At 44.2% G+C, this 21,078-nt stretch overlaps 1 protein-coding gene across 1 annotated transcript in view; it reads left to right on the forward strand.

Annotated features, from left to right (window-relative positions):
- Positions 1–245: 245 nt before the first annotated feature.
- The window catches only part of LOC101941871 (cathepsin E-like), a 28,760-nt gene continuing 7,927 nt past the window's right edge, over positions 246–21,078 (forward strand). The window contains exons 1-7 of the mRNA XM_042860141.2: positions 246–878; positions 1,048–1,225; positions 5,163–5,280; positions 7,370–7,488; positions 16,432–16,631; positions 17,741–17,863; positions 18,885–19,029. Of these exons, the coding sequence (XP_042716075.1) occupies positions 760–878; positions 1,048–1,225; positions 5,163–5,280; positions 7,370–7,488; positions 16,432–16,631; positions 17,741–17,863; positions 18,885–19,029 (1,002 nt within the window). The 5' untranslated portion in view covers positions 246–759. The remainder of the gene's footprint in view (positions 879–1,047; positions 1,226–5,162; positions 5,281–7,369; positions 7,489–16,431; positions 16,632–17,740; positions 17,864–18,884; positions 19,030–21,078) is intronic.

The following is a 21,078-nucleotide window of genomic DNA, read 5'->3' on the forward strand; positions in this document are numbered from 1 at the left end:
TTTCCCTGTTTGGTCCATCTGTTGGCCTCGGTCATGGCTGGGGGCTTCTATATTCAGTATAGTTATAGGAAAAAATTACAAATGAGAAATTATAAATGTCTTGTTGAAACCATAGCAAAATCTCCATTAAAAACTGCCTTGACAATGTGTGACAGGAAAAAAATCCTAAGCTATTTCTTGCATTACTTTGCATGCCACTATCTTTTTTGACTGATGACTTTTTTTTGGATGACAGTCCATTTATCTTATTTGAAATACAGCTCTCATAAACAGCACACATAGCTTAGTTTTAGATAGGGCATTTATCTTCAGTTGTTGGGGGAGTGACTTGTCACAACACACTCGGACACCTAGGTGCTGCAGCTAGATCCTCCTGTAGTAAGCTCCATATCAAAACCTAAGCTATTGGATATTAAATCCTACCTAACTATCTTAGTCACCTTAGAAATACCTGTCAGCGATGCTGACTTTCCAGTTTCTTTGTACATCAAGGTAGCAAGAAAATTCTTTAAGTTGCTTTGTGTTTTGCTTTCTCTCTCTCACTCTCCCACAACATGGGCTGAATTTTGCCTATATATATAATGTTAACATGTATCTTTTCATATAGACCATGCCCTTGCTCAATGCACTTTAATATCTTCAGTGGATGTCAATATTTACACAAACCAATGGTTTGCCCTAGGACACATTAATGAGGGTTCTGCCAAACCACTGACCTCCTGGAATTGATTGACCTGGCTAACAGCCCTTTGTTGTCCAATGAAGTATAAAAGACCGTACGAAGTGTATGAATGTCATATAGATTCCCACCCACCTGAAACCATGAGGATGCTATTAGTGTTTCTGGTTTATATTCCATTCATCTTAGCAATAGAAAGGTAAGAAAGCGTTTCAAGTATCACAAAATGGTCCTTATAGTGCATTTTGTTCTCAGCTGATTTCCTGGAATGATCTCTGTGTGTTATTGAAAAAGCCATTTTAAAAAAACATTGGCATTTGAGTGATATAGACTGGAAGTCCAATTTAAAATGGTTTGTGTTTGTTTAGGATCCCTTTAGGTCGATTTAAATCCATCAAGAGGCAACTTCGAGAAAAGGGAGAACTGGAGGAATTTTGGAAAAATCATCAGCCTGACATTTTTGCTCGGAGATATCTGCATTGCTTCCCTTCAGATATTTTTCTATCAGCTGGATCTGCTTCAGAAAGGCTATATGATTACATGAATGTGAGTATGTTCTTGTGTAATGGAATTTAAAGGGTTATTTATTGTACTGAAGGCAGGTTTAGTTCAGCACACTACTTCTATTCTCTTATATAAAGTTTTGCAAGTTGAGATTAATTGTGTATCTGTTTAAACTAGATTCTTTGCATCCTTATAAATGAGCTTGCCAGTTTGTAAAAGACTGATCTAGTAACATGAGTAAAATTAGGATAGACATGGGACCTACCTAGAATTTCCCTCTAGTTTAGAAACTATGTTCCTGCAATGAGTCACACCTACCCCAATTGACTTCACTGGGGCTCACATCTATGTGGGAGGCCCAGCAACATCGATCAGAAATATGTTTGTTGACATGTTACAAAATAAACCAAAATCTCATCTTGTTTGAACATGTTAGGTCACAAATAAATTCTTGTAAAAATCTGTGTCAATAAAGACAGGTTTCAGAGTAGCAGCCGTGTTAGTCTGTATCTGCAAAAAGAACAGGAGTACTTGTGGGACCTTAGAGGCTAACAAATTTATTTGAGCATAAGCTTTCGTGGGCTACAGCCCACTTCGTCAAGTGGGATGTAGCCCACGAAAGCTTATGCTCAAATAAATTTGTTAGTCTCTAAGGTGCCACAAGTACTCCTGTTCTTTTTGTGTCAATAAAGACATGTAGGTAACACGAATGTAGTTTTTGCTATTATTATTTATTGTGCCCAAAGTGCAAGAGGCACTTCAGAGATAAAAATGTCAGGCCTGCCTTAGCCCTGAAGAATTTCCCATCTAAACAGATCTCCGATTTGAAGGACTGGGGTTGGGTGGGATATTATATCACACAAGTGATTTGAGCTTGTGAACACCATGTTTCTTGGTTTAGAGTTTTGTTTGGTTTTCTAATGGGTTATTTTGTTAACATTTATCAAAGGAGAGGACTAGGTTATACAGGCTTCTTGGAGGAGATTGTGTTTGTATTCAAGATGGTGGAAGCATGGCAAATTGGGTCAATGAGAGGGGGTTCCAAAATAGGGGGCTACAAGGAAAAAGGCCCAGAGGTGAGCATGGAAGAAGAGCGTGACGGGTTAAAAACAACTCCCGTTAGAACTAGAGCTGGCCAGAGTTTTCCAAATTTAGAATTTCTGAAAACATTTTTGTTGACTGTTCAAATTTTGACAGAAAATGTCCTGAAAATTTTTGTTGAGAAGTTTTTTTTTTTTTTAAACTAGCAGTTGAGCTAGGCAATAAAACCAGTAACAAGAGTCGAAAAATATTTGTGAAACCTTTTCCTGGTGTTTTGACCAGTGCTATAGAACCAGTCAGCAACACTCACACTCTATCCAGAGGGACGTGTAGGTAGTGACCTGAGTAGCCCTGAAGTGAGCCCTACCCTGGGGAGAGATAGCAAGAGGTGTGTCCCTGAGCAGGGCCCTGTCCCCGCCTGAGGGGAGGTAGAAGTGGGGGTGGCCTTGAGGAAAGCCCTGCCTGGGCCTAAGGGGGATGGGCAGAACTGAGGCCACCCTGTGAATTGCTCAATCTTTTTCTCTCATCTTATAGTTTAAAAAATGGAAATGATCAATTATTTAGTTTTGCCCAAAGTGGCAAATGCACGAGTTGACCATTCCAAACTCCCCCCACAACTGGCAATTTGACTATGAGCACAGCTGAGCAGATTCTGTCTATAATCCATCTCTCTCCCAGGTGACCAGGCCCAGAGGTGGTGCTAGCCCATTGGGAGTCTTAAGCAGGAATATTTTTGCTCCTCCCTCCCCCCCCCCAACACATAATAAAAAGTGAATAGGGGGCCCCGTTGAGCTGCTAGGGCCCTAAGCAAATGCTTAGTCTGCTTATGTCTAGCACTGGCTCTGAACAGGCCACTTCCCTAAAATGAATTTCATATAGTGGGTGGGATTCCATGCATTTTTCCACCCACCAATAAAATTAAAAACTCCTAAACAATAGCATTTCTGGTTTTGCTTCCTGGGTCTTAACTGATGAGCATTTTGTGAAGATACAAATACTAGAAAACCAGCTGCTAGTAGAATGATTTATAGCCTTACTATTTCACTTGTAAGGCGGGACTACTTAATTTAAACAAAGCTTCTCTGCTTATGAATTATGATCCCTCTGTCTCTCCATCTTTACATAATGATATATCTGTATCTAGTAGCAAGGGACTACAAGGGGGCCTGGGATGGGCATACTTTTAGTTTTGTAGCATATAATAAAGAAATAATACTATGACCCAGTTAGGATAAAGTAGGATCCCACTTCCACCTGTTCTGATGAGGGGAAAGCTAGTGAATTGGAAATGGTGATCCTCAGGGTGAAGTTAAAAGAACAGAAGCCTAGGGGACAATCTAGATAAGATTCACCGCAACGCACCCTAACTTTAGTTTACTATAGAAAAAATTCTTAAATCTTAATCTGCTCACTGAGGGTTGTAGTTGGAAGGGCTTGCTTAGCTCTGACTGAGTGCTTGTCATTGTATCTAGAGAAAGTTATGGATCATGCCCCAAAGGGATTTTCAGTTTTAAATATACAGACAATAACATACTTCCCACAAATAACACACTAGTTAATTAATCTCAAAATGTTGCAGGTTTTTCCATTTAACCATATTATTTATTATTATTAATGCGCTAGGTGCTGTACAGAAACGGATACAAAGATAAGGTCCCTGCTCTCAAGAGCTTACAATCTAGTTTTACAGATGATGCAAAAAGGTGATAAACAATAAAGGCGGAGGACAAGGGTTACAGTAATAAATAAAATCATGCCGTGACTTAGTAGATTTAGCTCATCTAGATGTTCTATTACACATAACTCATGCTGCTGTTTTTACTGACTTGTCTAATTTAGAATGTAAGTTCTTGGGGCAGAGACCACGTTCCATTCAGTGCTGAGCACATTAATAGCAATTAATACATTCATAATAAACATTCAAATATTTGCATCAATACAGAATATTTTGGCACTGGATAGGCTTTTCTATCTGCATCGGATGCCAGAAATGCCTATTCCTAAAAATAGGGCTCCTAATGCCGCAGTGCTATTCCATAGGCAGATATGGGCACTAAGCACTTGGAGCCTGAAAGTTGATAAGCTACTTCAGAGTTCACATGTTCACAGATTATCTCCATCTGCCTTTTATACAGAAGAGCCTTCTGTATTTTCTATATTCGTCTGATAGGTTTTGTGTGGTGCATCAGGTGGAGTCTTAAGCAGAGACTGAATTTGATCAGCTTGTTTTAACTGACTAACTACTACTGACTAGAATACATTCAAATAAAAATATACAGCAGTGTGCCCCAGTGAGGTGATAGTTGCATTGCCAGTTGGGTTAATATTCAGAGCTTTCTAAAATCAGTAGGGCTACATCTTGCATTTCTTATTACGATAAAGCTCCCATACCTTCCTGTTGCCTTCAATAGGAGTTTTGCAGGAATTTATTGCAGATTTTGCCTATCATTTGTAAGAGTTTGGTGCATGATTTTGCTTCCATTTAAGTCAATGGAAAAACTCCAGGATTGACTTCTTCCTCTTGAAGTGCTTAAAAGCTATGCCACATCCTGAAATCTGTCTTAAGTGGCCACTCATGGGACGGGAAAGAATTGGTTGCCTGGTAGAGGTAGCATTTAATTAAAAGTCAAATCAAATTGGATTGGGAACACTGAGGATATTTTACATTGTACTTTTGTCTGCAGAGGTGTAGCGAGCGCCCTCCGTACCCTCCGACCGGAGGGGGCCCCGCAAGGAAGGGGGCCCCTAAAAGTGGCAAAATAAATATCGCATTCCAGTTTCTGCATTGTAAGGGGCCCCACCTGGACATATGTTCGGAGGGGGCCACCGTTCGGAGGGGGCCATGTTCTTTGTTGCTACGGCCCTGTTTGTCTGTCTTTTCTTCAAGGATAGTCTGCATTGATATAGTGCTAAACTGACTACGTATATTTTTCCCCAGGCCCAGTACTATGGGGTGATAAGTGTTGGCACCCCACCTCAGAAATTCACAGTGGTGTTCGACACAGGATCATCCAATTTTTGGGTCCCTTCAGCTTATTGCATCAGCGAAGCCTGCAGTAAGAGACGTTATGTTCCTTTGAGCATCTAATGGTTTAATTCACCTTTTAAAGTAGCTCCCCTGCAATGAATGCACTTTGTTGGAAAATGTATTTAACCGAAAACCGAACACATTTCTTGAGTGTTCAGCAGAGTCTCACATACCTTCACTTCACACCCCTATTTTACAACAGTTCTACTGAAAGACTCACTCGCAGTTTTATTCAAGTTGTGCAACAGTGGAGGGAGTCGATACTCTCCCGTGATATTCAGATTAATTCCAGTTCTGCACGCTCTGGAATTTGTCATTGCTAGTTAGATACAACAGGGACAAGCGACACAAAGTGGGAGGTGAAAGGATTAGTCCATTTCCACTATACTGGCGAGGTGGGTAAGAAAAAGGAGTCACTAGAAAGAATGTCTGTGTTGCTTATCTCAGAGTTAGCTGCTGAGCTACACTAATATGTCCATTATACCTCACACAACTTATGTTGTGGTGGATAAGAAACAGCATTCAAACTTCATGCTGCCAGAGACATCTGAGGCAAGAGAAGACAGAGAGAAAATCTCAGCGTGAAGTACTGGAATCTAAAGGCTACAGATGTGCCCAGTAGGGAGAAATGAACAGGTTAATATTTCAGAGGAATCTGTATTTAAGCAGCTGGATAATACTCATAACCTCAGATAGGGATCTCAGTCCGATCGGAGTATCCAGCTGCCTCCCTCCCCATCCCTCAATAGGTCAGGGTACTCTCTGAGTTGGTGCAACAACTCTTTCCCCTTCCTGACATCTTCAGATGGCAACCAACTCATGCATTCATCCAGCTACTAATGGGGGTGGTGGAGGAGGTACTGCGTGCGTGGTCTTATTTACATCAGTATTGAGACAAAGTGTTCTCAGGAACTTTGGCCATGATGTCCAAACTCTGAGTGTCTTTTCCTGGGGTGGGCATCTTCTTTCTGTTACGCAGCAGTGGAAGTGGAGAGGCTCCTCCACTGCAGCTGCTACACTGATCTTTTGATTCTGGGCTGAAGGAAAATGTGAAAGGATTTGTGGAAGGTGTAGGCAGACTTTGCTGTGCATCCCCTAAAGAAACAGGATGTGTAGAGCAGAAGAGGTGAGATTCTGCCCTCTAAATGGTTCCACTGTTACTGAGTATCCAGGGAGATTGAAGTGCTCTCCTACTGGTTTTTGAATGGTTTTTTTTGAATGGACACTCAATAACAGACTTAAAAGTGGCCATTCTTCAACAAAAAAACTTCAAAAACAGACTTCAATGAGAAACTGCAGAACTGGAATTAATTTGCAAACTAGACACCATCAAATTAGGCCTGAATAAAGACTGGGAGTGGCTGGGTCACTACAAAAAGTAATTTTCCTTCTGTTGATACTCTCACCTTCTTGTCAACTGTTGGGAATGGTCCACATCCACCCTGATTGAACTGGCCTCATTAGCACTGACCCCCCGCCCCCCCTTGGTAAGGCAACTCCCATCTTTCGATGTGCTGTATATTTATACCTGCCTACTGTATTTTTCACTCCATGCATCTGATGAAGTGGGTTATAGCCCACAAAAGCTTATGCCCAAATAAATTCGTTAGTCTCTAAGGTGCCACAAGGACTCCTCGTTGTTTTTGCCCTCTAAATGTGTCAGGAAGATGGCAGGGAAGGATAGGTTTGAAGGTCCTCATTGGCACTGTCATTGCGTTACTATTTTAAATTCCATTCCTCCTATGCCTCACCATAGCCATGATATGCACCTTTTGCTGCTGCAACAGCTGTTAATTGACAATCAAATACTATGAAAAATTGGGGGCAAAAGAAACATGAGAAAGTTAAAAAAAAAAATCTGTGGAAATAGCTGGATTTAAAAAAAAGTATTTTTGACACAGAAAGGAAATCAATCAATCGCTGAGATATTTTCAGAATAGGGAGAAAACTGCAGGGCTTATGGGATGCAGGGACTCTTGCCTGCTTCCCTTCATGTATTATTTTGCTTCTCCAAACAATGTGTTTTGTTTGACTGTCAGCTAGTCCTGTGTCTCAGAAATCTGGTACATTCCCGATAACTGTATCTTTAGTGCTAAGGGTGAGGTTTATTTTCACAGAGATGCATGAAAAATTCAAATCATTTCTATCAAACTCCTATCAGCATGGAGGGCAGGCCTTTGCTCTACAGTATGGTACTGGGCAGCTTCTAGGCATTGCTGGCAAAGACACACTACGGGTGAGTGGAACCCTAACATCCTCATTATCATCGCTCTCTGTATTGATTGTTTATGGCTTTCCAGGGTTAAGATGTTAGTATTGACCTACAAAGACCTGAGTAGTTTGGGGCCTGCCTTACATGAGGAGAGGGACAGTGACTCATGTCCTATGGCCACAGATGCTATCAGTGTAGATGCTTGAGCTGAAGCCCTTCGGGGACGGAGTGGGGAGAAGGAAGTAGAGAGCCCTCAGCATAGTGTTCTCTGTGAGACGCCTGGGCTTCAGAAGTTCCTTCCTTCGTAGTCCAGAACAAATCTGCTGACTGTGAGCAAAGCCTAACTGTATGCCCAGGATTTTGAGGATAAGGTTGGTATTGCTTGGGTTTGATTTTATCTTTGGCTTTGGGGTGAGGCGCAAGCTGCTAGTTCAAGGTGACTGACTGACACCAACCTCTGAAACCCAGGAAATACAAAGTTAAGGTACAGGCCACTCCTGCAATGCAACCTTAACTCTGCCCCTGGAGCTAGCAATAGCCATTGGGAATGGTTCACAAATGGGATGCCATAATAAGTAGCCAGCAGAAAATTCTAAGAGGCTGTACAATTATTTGTGTTGTGTTCCACAGATTTGAATTCCAGCATTTATCTGCATTCATGTCAGCTGTGTTCACTGTGTTAGGTGTAGTTGTACTGAATGGTGGAGGGCTTAGACTGGAGCAGCTGGTACAGTTGTTACTGTGGGCATGGCCACGCTAGAGAGTTTACAGCCGCGCTGCTGCAAACTGTCTAATGTAGCCGCTGTGAGCAGGGCCGTCCCTAGCTATTCTGGGGCCCTACGCAGACCCCCATGGGGTGGGGGCGCGGCTGGCTTGGGGGACAGGAGGGAACCACCTCCCAGCACTCACCGGTGGTGTGGCTGGGGTTGGGTCCCTGCACTTCCCGCCGCTGGTGAGTGCAGGCCCGGCCCTGCTGCACTCCCCAGGGACAGGAAGAGGCGGGGCTGGGGCGGAGCAGGGATGGGAAGAGGAGGGGCTGGGGCGGGGCAGGGGTGAGGGGCCTGGGGAAGAGGTGGGGAGGGGCTGGAGCAGCACGGAGCTGCGCAGGGCATCAGAAAATTTGGTGCCCTACGCAGCTGCGTACTTTGCGTATGGGTAAGGGCGGCCCTGGCTGTAAGCCGACAGGAGAAAGCTCTCCCCTCAGCTTATCTACTCTAGTCCCTGTGAGCAGTGGCAGCTATGTCAGCGGGAAAACTGTCCACACCAGCGCTTATGTCGGTGTAATTTATGTCGCTCGGGGGGGGGGGGGGGGAATTGATTCACCCCCCCGAGCGACATGCTATGCCAACATAAGCTGTAGTGTGGACATAGTGTGTGGTATGACGAGAGGTGCATGAGTATATCCGAGGGTCACAAGTGCCTCATTTAAGTGCTGACTTCTGTAGATTGTGTCAGTGTCGATGCATGGGGTGATCTTGTTATCTGGGTTGTCAGCAGTGTGGCACACTGGGGGCTGGTGATAGGGTGACCAGACGTCCCGATAAAATCGAGACCGTCCTGATATTTAGGTGTTTGTCCCGCATCCCGATCGATCTTCGGTCGGGATGCTGCACTCCGCCTTTTTATTTTTTTTTTCTCTGCCAGCAGCACTGGGCTGTTCTCGGTTTTTTTTCCTCCTGAAAACCAGAGGCTCCCCCACTGTAAACTGATCCACACATTGCTACCAGTCTGGACCCAGCTAGACTTGCATGTCAGAATGCAGAGTGAAAGGAAAAGTTACAGCGGTTGTTACTTCTCTGCTCTGTCATTATGGTGATGAGCCTGGTGTAAATACCTAGACGTTGGAGGTATGCATAGCTAAGGGAGGGTGCATAATCTCCTCTGACTGCCTGCAGCACTAGGCTGTTCTTGGCTCCCCCCCCCCCGACTGCCGGCAGCACTGGGCCACAGTAGGGAATTGGGAGAGGGAGCTGTTTGTGTCGTTACACCGGCAGCATTCGGTTTTGGGGTTTTTTTGCTCTGCTGGTGACCCCCCCCTCTTGTGTCCCGATATTTTCTTCCTGTCATCTGGTCACCCTAGCTGGTGAGGGGTTAGTGAAGGCAATGCCTCAGAAGGAATGCTTAGGCTGGGGTGAAGGGGAGGTAACAGTTAGTTTGGGGTGGTTTGTGTGGAATTGGCTCAGTGTTTGAGTGTAGACCAGGTGTTAGTAGCTCCTGTTTGCTACATCAGACCTAACCTTAGTTTTGCCTTAGCTAAGACTTTGTCCTACAGTTCTCTTGTGCTCTGATCCCAGAATATTCTATAGCATCTGTAGAGCACTAGTATGTGGTGTTGGCATGTTGAGGCATTGCTCAAAAAGGGCAGAGTTAAGATTGCATTGCCAGGGAGAGGAGTGTGTACTTTAACTCTGTAGTTCCTGGTTTTCAGCAGTTTGGGTGCAGCTGAACTCAGAGTTCTGAAAGGGCATGTGACTCGACCAGGGAACCTTAACTCTGTGTTAACAAAGCTTTTGGGCACTTAATTTCCTTGGGTTTTTTAAAATAATTTTTCAGTATCCTCATGCATCGCAGCCCAGCTCTCCCCCTCCACTGCTGCTGGATCCCTGGCAATGATCACCCTGGCCACAGAATGCACAGGCTGTATGTGAGTCTGTTCACTGTCCTGTGTCATCTTCTCATCTCCTTGCCTGTCCAACTCAGCCCACCTCCCCACAGAGAGGTGAGTGTTGGAATGGAACCCGCTGGTGGGAGAGCTGGGGAGAAGATGCAGGAACAGTGCAGGGACTGGCATGGAGTCAGTGAGGATATTTTTTGAAAGGGAGGCAGACATGGGAGGTGGAAATGGATGTACGGAGTTTTGGGGGACATATGTGAAGCCCCCCAGCATCCTCCAATGCATAGCTCTGACCCCTCCTTTCCACTCCACTCTTCCCTGCATTGCTCCAACCCCCTCCTCACCATAGGTCACTGCTCTTAACCACCATGTTCCCCTACCACTGCTCCATCAGCGCCAACATCCCCTACATCACACCCATTGTTCTGACCACCCGAATACCCACAATGCTCGGCGCTCACCCCCTTGCACACCAGTTCCACCATCCTCCTTCACACTCCATGCTCCTGGAAAGCTTGGAAGGGCCATGGGGAAGTGGGGAGTGGTGGGTTGTGAGGAGGGCATGTATCAGCTGAAGGCAGGAAGGGGCAGGAGAGTGCAGATGCAAAGTCTCTACTCCAGATGTGGGCCTAGTATATGGGTAAGCCCCTTCGTTTTCAGTTTAAACCATTTTTTACCGAAAAATTCCCAGGTTTTACAAAAAGTATTCATTTTTTTCTGATTTTTACCCTACTTTATATCATTCAAATATATATAAAAATAACTTGTTTTATTAGGAAAATACAATACATTGCATGAGATATATGTATTATGATAATACATTAATCTGTGTGTACATGCAAAGCTGTCTGTTGAAGTAAGGCTATGTATCAGTCTAGATAGAAGATACAAACAATAAACGAACAGGCATACACACAAGCTCTGAAGTGCGTGCGTATCTGTACATAGTGATGAATCTCACACCCACCACGTACACATTTAAAGCTGCTAGCAGATTATGGTTAAAGATTTGACACACTAAAATGGGAAGAAAAGGTAAAGCTGCATCAGAATACATTTCAGAACAGAAGGAAGTAGTCGAAAGTTAAAAAAAAAACCCAAAAAACAGGAGAAAAGGATGAAGTTAAGTGTATGCGTTGCAAATGGCATGGCCCAATGATTAAATGTAAATATTTATAGGCTAATAGTTCTAAGTCTACAACAGTAAACTGTTTATTCAAATGAAAAGTTTTATTTGGGGTAAGGCTGTCGATTAATCGCAGTTAACCCACACGATTAACTAAAAAAAAAATGAATTGCAATTAAAACAATCTTGATTAATCGCACTTTTAATCACACTGTTAAAAAATAGAATACCCATTGAAATTTATTAAATATTTTTGGATGTTTTTCTACATTTTCAAATATATTAATTTCAATTACAACACAGAATACAAAGTGTACAGTGCTCACTTTACATTATTATTTTTATTACAATAATTTGCACTGTAAAAATGATAAACGAAATAGTACTTTTCAGTTCACCTTATACAAATAATGTATTGCGGTCTCTTTATCATGAAAGTGCAAATTATAAATATAGATTTTTTTGTTACGTAACTGAACTCAAAATCAAACCATGTAAAACTTTAGTGCCTATAAGTCTACTCAGTTCTACTTCTTGTTCAGCCATTCGCTCAGACAAACAAGTTTGTTTACATTTTCAGGAGATAATGCTACCCACTTCTTATTTACAATGTCACCTGAAAGTGAGAACAGGCATTCGCATGGCACTTTTGTAGCTGCTGTTACAAGGTATTTACGTGTCAGATATGCCAAACATTTTTATGCCGCTTCATGCTTCAGCCACCATTCCAGAGGACGTGCTTCCATTCTGATGATACTCGTTTAAAATTTTTGTTAATTAAATTAGTGACTCAACTTCTAGGGGGAGAATTGTATGTCTCCTGCTCTGTTTTACCCGCATTCTGCCATATATTTCATGTTATAGCAGTCTCGGATGATGACCCAGCACATGTTAGTTTTAAGAACACTTCCACTTCAGATCTGACAAAACACAAAGAAGGTACCAATGTGAGATTTCTAAAGATAGCTACAGCACTTGACCCAAGCTTTAAGAATCTGAAGGTGATGAGGTGTGCAGCATGCTTTCAGATGTCTTAAAAGAGCAACACTCCAGTGGTGAGCAGGAGCTGGTTCGCACCAGTTCGCAAGAACCGGTTGCTAAATTTAGAAGCCGATGTAGAACTGGTTCCTAAAGGGGCAGGTGGGTGGGCAAACTCCGGCCCGCAGGACCGTCCTGTCTGGCCCACCTAAGCTCCCAGCTGGGGAGGCCGAGGCTCCCCCAGCCCCTCCCCCACTTCCCCCCCCTCTCAGAGAGCTGCCTGAGCCTTGGGGGAAGCAGCGGGGCTCCAGCTGCTATTTAAAGGAGGGGGGCGGCAGAGGCAGCTGAAGCCCTGGCCCTTTAAATAGCCCCCCAGAGCCCCCCCCCCCTTGCTACCCCAGGGCTCCGAGGGGCTATTTAAAGGACCGGGGCTCCAGCTGCCTCTGCCACCCTGGTCCTTTAAATAGCCGCCGGAGTCCTGGGGAAGCGTCGGGGCTCCCGCGGCTATTTAAAGGACCAGGGCAGCAGAGGCTGCTGGAGCCCCGGCCTTTTAAATAGCCCCCGGAGCCCCCCACAACCTCCAGGGCTCTGGGCCCATACTCACCTCCCGGTTCCCTACCAGGGTCTTTGGTGGCACTTCAGCGGTGAAGACCCCAACCGCCGAAGTGCCACCAAGAGGACCTGGTAGGGAACTGGTTCTTAAGATTTTGGGAGCTCATCACTGCAACACTCCAATGTGAAACTACAGAACCCGAACCACCAAAAAAGAAAATCAACCTTCTGCTGGTGGCCTCTGACTCAGATGATGAAAATGAAAATGCATCAGTCTGCACTGCTTTGGATCATTATCGAGCAGAACTCGTCATCAGCATGGACGCATGTCCTCTGGAATGGTCACTGAAGCATGAAGGGACATATGAATCCTTAGCGCATCTGGCACATAAATATCTCGCGACGCCGTCTACATCAGTGCCATGCGAACGTCTGTTCTCACTTTCAGGTGACATTGTGAACAAGAAGTGGGCAGCATTATCTCCTGCAAATGTAAACAAACTTGTTTGCCTGAGTGACTGGCTGAACAAGAAGTAGGACTGAGTGGACTTGTAGGCTCTAAAGTTTTACATTCAAAAATAAAACAATGCAGTTATTTTTTTATACATAATTCTACATTTGTAAGTTGAACTTTCATGATAAAGAGATTGCACTACAGTAGTTGTATTAGGTGAATTGAAAAATACTATTTCTTGTTTTTTACAGTGCAAATATTTGTAATAAAAAATAAATATAACGTGAGCACCGTACGCTTTGTATTCAGAGTTGTAATTGAAATCAATATATTTGAAAATATAGAAAACATCTCAAAATATTTAAATAAATGTTGTTCTATTATTATTTAACATCACAATTAATTACGATTAATTTTTTTAATTGCTTGACAGCCCTAATTTGTGGATTAAAGATATACTGTTTTCTTAAACTCAGAAGTGGCATTGTGTTTTGAGTTCTGTTTTAATTCTGCAGCAAACCATATTGATGAATGGAATTCAAAGCATTAATCTACTGAATACTTCACCCCCTTGCTTTTCAGTCCACCAAAATAAACCCCAGTATTTACCCAGAAAAATTATAATAGTTTTTTGCACTGATTTTCACCTGTTTTTGTTGTGGTAATAAACACTGATAAATTCCCCAGAAAAATTAAATGAAACAAAAATGGAAAATGAAGGGCCCCTACAATTACAACACCGTGAAATTTCAGATTTAAATACTTTAAATTATTAAATTTACGATTTTTAAAATCCTATGACCATGAAATTGACCAAAATGGACTGTGAATTTGGTAGAGCTCTAGGTATAGGTGTGCAGAGGTTTGGGGGACAGAGTTGAAGCCCCTGCTACATCCCCCACTGCACAGCTCTGACTCCTTTGCATCACCCCTTCTCCCCCTAAAACAGCTGCATTGAGGGAAAGGGTGAGCCTGGAGTCTTCTTCCCCAGTGCTAGAGGCAGCATAGGAAAGCTGGGTGGCTCTGTTGTCTCCTCATACTAGGGTGACAAGATGTCCTGTTTTTAATGAGGCTTGGGGGACATCCCCTTGGTGTGTGGGATGTCCCCCAGCCCTTGGCCATTGCCCGGAGGGATGGGAGGCATCTCCACCTATTCCCCAACCACTTAGCCTGGGTAGGATGAAGAGAGTGGGGGAATCATAGAATATCAGGGTTGGAAGGGACCTCAAGAGGTCATCTAGTCCAACCCCCTGCTCAAAGCAGGACCAATTCCCAACTAAATCATCCCAGCCAGGGCTTTGTCAAGCCGGGCCTTAAAAACCTCCAAGGAAGGAGACTCCACCACCTCCCTAGGTAACGCATTCCAGTGCTTCACCACCCTCCTAGTGAAATAGTGTTTCCTAATATCTAACCTTGACCTCCCCCACTGCAACTTGAGACCATTGCTCCTTGTTCTGTCATCTGCCACCACTGAGAACAGCCGAGCTCCATCCTCTTTGGAACCCCCCTTCAGGTAGTTGAAGGCTGCTATCAAATCCCCCCTCATTCTTCTCTTCTGGAGACTAAACAATCCTAGTTCCCTCAGCCTCTCCTCATAAGTCATGTGCTCCAGACCCCTAATCATTTTTATTGCCCTCCGTTGGACTCTTTCCAATTTTTCCACATCCTTCTTGTAGTGTGGGGCCCCAAACTGGACACAGTATTCCAGATGAGGCCTCACCAATGTCGAATAAAGGGGAATGATCACGTTCCTCGATTTTCTGGCAATGCCCCTACTTATACAGCCCAAAATGCCGTTAGCCTTCTTGGCAACAAGAGCACACTGTTGACTCATATCCAGCTTCTCGTCCACTGTGACCCCTAGGTCCTTTTCTGCAGAACTGCTACCTAGCCATTCGGTCCCTAGTCTGTAGCAGTGCATGGGATTCTTCCGTCCTAAGTGCAGGACTCTGCACTTGTCCTTGTTGAATCTCATCAGGTTTTTTTTGGCCCAATCCTCTAATTTGTCTAGATCCCTCTGTATCCGATCCCTACCCTCTAGTGTATCTACCATGCCTCCTAGTTTAGTGTCATCTGCAAACTTGCTGAGAGTGCAGTCCACACCATCCTCCAGATCATTAATAAAGAGATTAAACAAAACCGGCCCCAGGACCGACCCTTGGGGGAGAAGCAGGAGGGGCTGTGGTGGTGGCTTCAAAGAGGAGGGGGGAATGTGGGGTTGACAGGCCGCCACCTCTCCTGTCACCCATTTTCATGTCCCCCAACCCTACTGCCCATCCCCACTTATCCTGCCTCAGTTTGGGGAGGATCAGACCCATAGTTTGAGCCCCAAGTGTGGGCAAGAAAGAAGAACCAAGTAAATAGTTGTTTTTTTAGGGGGGGCTGTATCTTGGGAACCTGTGGCTCAAATTACCCCAAATTTGGACCTGTAACCCTATCCCACATTCCCGTAAGGCACGGGAAATTTCAAGACAATCTGAGATAGCAATTGGATTTTAGAGCACTTAGAATTGTTATCTTTTAAACAGTGATTCAACCTTAACTATAGCAAAGCTGCTGGTTCACACTATCAGAGCTGCTAGTCCACTAAAAATAATAAAAACATAGTTTTGAAATTAGAAAAGGATATTGTCCTTTGTTATTGTCTAGTGTTAGACTTCTTCCTTCCTGAGAGCACAGTGACATACAGCACTGTGGCAATATGACATAAAGAGAAACGCACGACATGTGTAGTCCTGGAACAATTGCATCTTGTTCCAGCATGGCCTTTCCTGTCTCTTGTTTGAGAAGGCTATGGGTTGACTAGAATTAGGGCAGACATCTTCCACCTTGCCTTTCCCTTTTGACTGTGGTTTTCTGGCATGAGTTTATGAACAAATGACAGGAGAATTAGGCCATTAGAAGGGAATTGCTTTCTAAAATATAACTGTCTTCAGTGCATGATGCCTGCTAATATTAATACAACTAACACAATTGCTGGAAATCTCTGTACATTTAGGGTGACCAGATAGCGACTGTGAAAATATGGGATGGGGGTGGGGGGGGGATAATAGGCACCTATATAAGAAAAAGTCCCCAAAAATGGGACTGTCCCTATAAAAACAGGACATCTGGTCACCCTATGTACATCACATTTGATAAAACTAATACATCTAAAAACCTGATGTGTATATAAAATGTGGTTATTTCTGTAATCTGCTCTGACTTTACTTTTCATTTGTTCCCTTTTGTAATAACAAACAGATTAGCAACATTTCCATCCAGGGGCAGGACTTTGGAGAGTCTATCTTTGAGCCCGGCATGACTTTTGCTCTTGCACGCTTTGATGGCGTGCTAGGTTTAGGATACCCTTCTTTAGCAGTTGGCAGTGCTCTTCCAGTATTTGACAGCATAATCAACCAACATCTGGTAGAGGAGCCAGTGTTTTCCTTCCACTTGAACAGGTCAGTTTTTAACATTGAATAAAGGGACACTGTCAAAAGAAGCAAATTTTAACTGTAGATTAAGAAACCAGCCATTTGTATGTGTTTCATCTCCAGAAAGGACATTTTCAAGGTAGGTCTAGACAGAAGCACCAGTGGGGAACATAGTAACTAAAATCATATTTACAGAAATGCTATTAAACTTATATCTTTAAAATAAACACTTGTAGATGCACTGTATAATACACAATTAATGCCCAAATCACTGAGAACTCCAAAGAAGTCTCTTGATCTATTAATCTGATGAATGGTCTACATTTGAAATTTTTTTAAATGAAAAATGGACTTTTTAAAAAAATAAGATGCCAAAGGAAACTTTTCATTGTTTTGAAAATTTCCAATTATTGGATTATTATTTTTTTAATCCAGTTTTTTGTTTGAAACAGCAACAACAACAAAGTCAGTTTAGTATTTTAGGCTGTTTTTTCATTTTTACACCTCTCCCTTTCCTTTTTTGCATTTTGTCACTGAAAAGGCGTGTGAAAAGAAAAAGGAGGAAAAAGAAAAAAACGAATTTATTTTGTTGAATCAGAAAATTTAGAAAATGTTTACAAAGCATATTTACCAGCTTTTGACCGGTGCTAATAAGAACAGTTACATCTGACTTTCTTACAGTGTCTTGGGCACTCAGAGAGTTGTTTCGTCAGCTAGTAGGAGATGAACAGAACGGCGGTGCTGCAGTCGAGCGACAGTATTTCAGAAGAAAAGGGGCCATGTTCTAATCCCAGTCACACCTAGAGTAACTCTATTTCAATCACTAGATTTACCCTGGATTTATTCTGGGGTAAACGAGACCAGAAACTGGCCTAAGGCACTTGTTTCTAATCTCACTTCTAAACCCTCTACAACCCCTAACGTTTTTAGTAAGGAGTTTAGATTGGAGGCTCTGATTTGGCGCCATCTCTAGGTATAATTATAAAATTAGAAGTTTTAGACTTCCATTGCAACATACACATTTGAAAAAGACGTGAAAGGGTTGAAATTGAAAGCTGATTTCCCCCCCCTACTCCCATGTCCCACTTAAATTTTATGTCATCCAGTTTACATATTTATTTGTTTTGCATTTTTAGAGGAGAAGACATTGAAAATGGTGGTGAATTGATACTTGGGGGTATAGACCATTCCCTTTACAAAGGTTCAATTCACTGGGTTCCAGTTACTGAGAAAAGCTACTGGCAAATTCATGTTAACAAGTATGTATGCATGTCTATAAATCTGATGAAACTGTGCCTCTCTGTGTAAGCCCATTAAAATCCCAGGACATCTGTGCTACAGTAGCCACCCTGGATGTACTGCCTCCCAAAAACAGTGCTCTGGGAAAGATCTGAAGATAATTAGTGTATCCCCTGCTGCAATAATATTTCTGGAAGCACTAACTTTGGTGGCTGGTACTTGGAGGAGTGTCCTTTATTAGCAGGTCACATTAAGGGCCTAGTGGACATCCGTGGGAATTGTGGGAATCCTTACTGTCCTGGGTAAAGGATATTCTCGTGATCTGGAGGCACTGAGTTCAATTCCTGCTTGCCCAGCCTTTCTGTGTGATAGCGGTCTAGTCACTTAGGCCATGTCTACACGAGAGAGTTTACAGTGGCGCAGCTGTACTATGCACCTCGGCTGCAGTAAGATCTCTTGTGTAGCTGCTCTGTGCCGACGGAATTAGTCCTCCCCCAACGAGCGGGAGAAGCTCTCCCACAAACATAGCGCTTTCCACACCGGCACTTATGTTGGTGTAACTTATGTCGCTCGGTGGGAGGGGGTGTTTTTTCACACGCCTGAGCGGCGCAAGTTATACTGATATAAGTGGTAGTGTAGACATGGCCTTAGCCTTGCCATGCCTCAGTTCCTACTATTTAAAATGATTGTAATAATAATAGTGCCCAACCTTGAATACATTCATCGATGTTTGTGAGATGCTCAGAGGATATATTGGTTGGGGTCAGATCAGTGTTAGACCTTAACCTCCTACATGTTCAGAAGAGCAGATGAGACACACACACGAATTATTTCCAAAGCTCTCTTGCCCTAGTTTTCTGTGAACACTATCCTTCTTTTGGAATCAGGACAGCTCTAAAGTCAGTATAAATTTTGAACTAGATGCTTGTATTTTAACTGGCAGCATAGCCTTGCTTAAATTCCCTGCTAACTGTGTCATCACTCTTCATGTATCTGCACTCTCTGTTTAAAGTGTATGTGTTTTGTTTTTTCCACATGCAGCATAAAAATCCAGGGACAGGTTGCGCTTTGCTTCCATGGTTGTGAAGCCATTGTTGATTCAGGCACTTCTCTTATTACCGGCCCCTCTTTACAAATAAGACAACTACAGGAGCATATCGGGGCCAGTCCAACACAAACTGGAGAGGTAAAAACCATAGAGCGGGACAAAAAACTCAGAGGAAGTGAAGTAATGATTTGATACAAATGCTGATGTGAGGGGGGGAAGGGAAAGAGATAAAATGATTAAAATTAGGCACAAAGTAGGGACTAGGAGAAAAGCTTGCTGCCTGCACAGAGCTGAAAGCAGGGGAACATATTAGATTTATATTGTTTTCATCCTTTCCTGCCACCTCTGTTTCCAAGATATCTCTTCCCTCATTAATGACACATGTGCATCTAGTAGAAGCATCTGTTTAAGGAAATGTTCTGTTAAAGTTGCTCCGATGATCATGACATCATATGACAGATCTACTACACCTCTACCCCGATATAACGTGACCCGATATAACACGAATTCGGATATAATGCGGTAAAGCAGTGCTCCGGGGAGGGGCGGGGTCGCACACTCCAGCGGATCAAAGCAAGTTCGATATAACGCGGTTTCACCTATAACACGGTAAGATTTTTTGGCTCCCGAGGACAGCGTTATATCGGGGTCGAGGCGAACCTTGTAAAACAAGAGAAAATTACCTTTCCTACATCATATGGCGTGACTGTTAACTCCTTAAAGTCCAGAGCAGTTCCAGGCTGACTGTCAGTCAGAATCCGGAAATTAAGATAAAAAGATACCAGAATGACAGATATGTAATAATTCCATCAGAGGCCACGGGTGTGAGCTGAGCTTCTGAGAGCTAACATTCTTGTTACCAGAACCCCTAGAGGGGGACACAGTTCTATCATTCAAAATATTCTGGTTCAGTTGAATGTAACATATAGATCTGAGAGCCAGATCTGTCCCAATCCCTGTCTCCCATCCCCCTGCTCTCCATCTTCTGCACAGTCCCATTCCCTGTTACCTCTCTCATTCCCTCCTCACTTCCCTGCTCTACCCCTCCTCCCACTTCCTTCTTCCCCTCCATTTTCCCTTTTATCCTCCCTGCTGCTGCATCTTCACCTTCTACAGCATCCTGCTGCCATCTCCTTCATGCTCCGAGTCTCCTTTCCTCTCAATCTCTTTCTACCTGCTCCCTGCCACCCCCAGATTTCCTATGCTGCTCAGTCTCTCATATCTCCCTGTGTCTGTTCCAGTCCCCACTCTGCCACTCCCTCCCAACTGCTGCCACTCTCATCCTTTGATGCTTTCTAGGGTTGCCAACTTTCCATTTCTGGAAACTGGAAACCCCTGCTCCGCCCCCTCCCCAGATGCCTGCCCCCTGCTCCATCCCTGCTCCACCCTCTCCCCCAACGTCCCGCCCTCTGCTCACTCCTCTCCTCCGCAGCCCTGCGCTCAGCCCAGGGAGCGCCGTACTCTCCCCACCTCACCAGTTACCTGCGGAGGAGGGAAGCTCCCTCCTTCTGCTGCACCTGCCCCCCGGCACATTCGGCCCCTGTCCCCAGTAGCCAGGCCTGGGCAGGGGGTGTCCTGCTGCCTCCCACAGCCAGGCTCTCTCTGAGGCAGCCCAGCTGCTGCGCTGAGTGGCTGGGCTTTCACACCAACCCACAGCAGAACAGCTGGCAGGAGAAGTGGATGGTCCTGCCCCTTCTGCTCTCTGGCACGTTTCCAGCTCACACAGCCTCTGACCCTGGCAGCCAGGTCCAGGCGGGGAATGGAAGGGCCGGAACCACATACTTCTTCCGCCGGGCGCTCCGCTATGGGTTGGCGTGAGAGGCCAGCCAGTGCGGTAGCTGCCTGCCAGAGAGAGAGCCTGACTGTGAGAGATGGTGGCGGCGGCAGTGGGTAAAGGACAGAGCCCCTCTTCTCACCCTGGTGGGCCAATTTTTCTTGGGGGGGGGGCACTTGCCCGCGAATGTCCCCCCTATGCATTGCCCCTACCCCTGCCCCTGCAGGCAGCAACCAGACTTTTGATGTCCGGTCAGTGTTTCCAAACAGGCACTTTCAGATGGTATTTTGGACTGGACTTTCCAGTCAAAAACTGGACACCTGGCAACCCTAATGCTTTCCCTCATATGTTTACTCAGGGAGCAGCTTCACCATCTCCTTCACCTCTCCTTTGATGTCCAAACAGCTTTGCTT

This window comes from Chrysemys picta, chromosome 1, assembly GCF_011386835.1.
Source record: "Chrysemys picta bellii isolate R12L10 chromosome 1, ASM1138683v2, whole genome shotgun sequence".
Taxonomy (NCBI): Eukaryota; Metazoa; Chordata; order Testudines; family Emydidae; genus Chrysemys; species Chrysemys picta.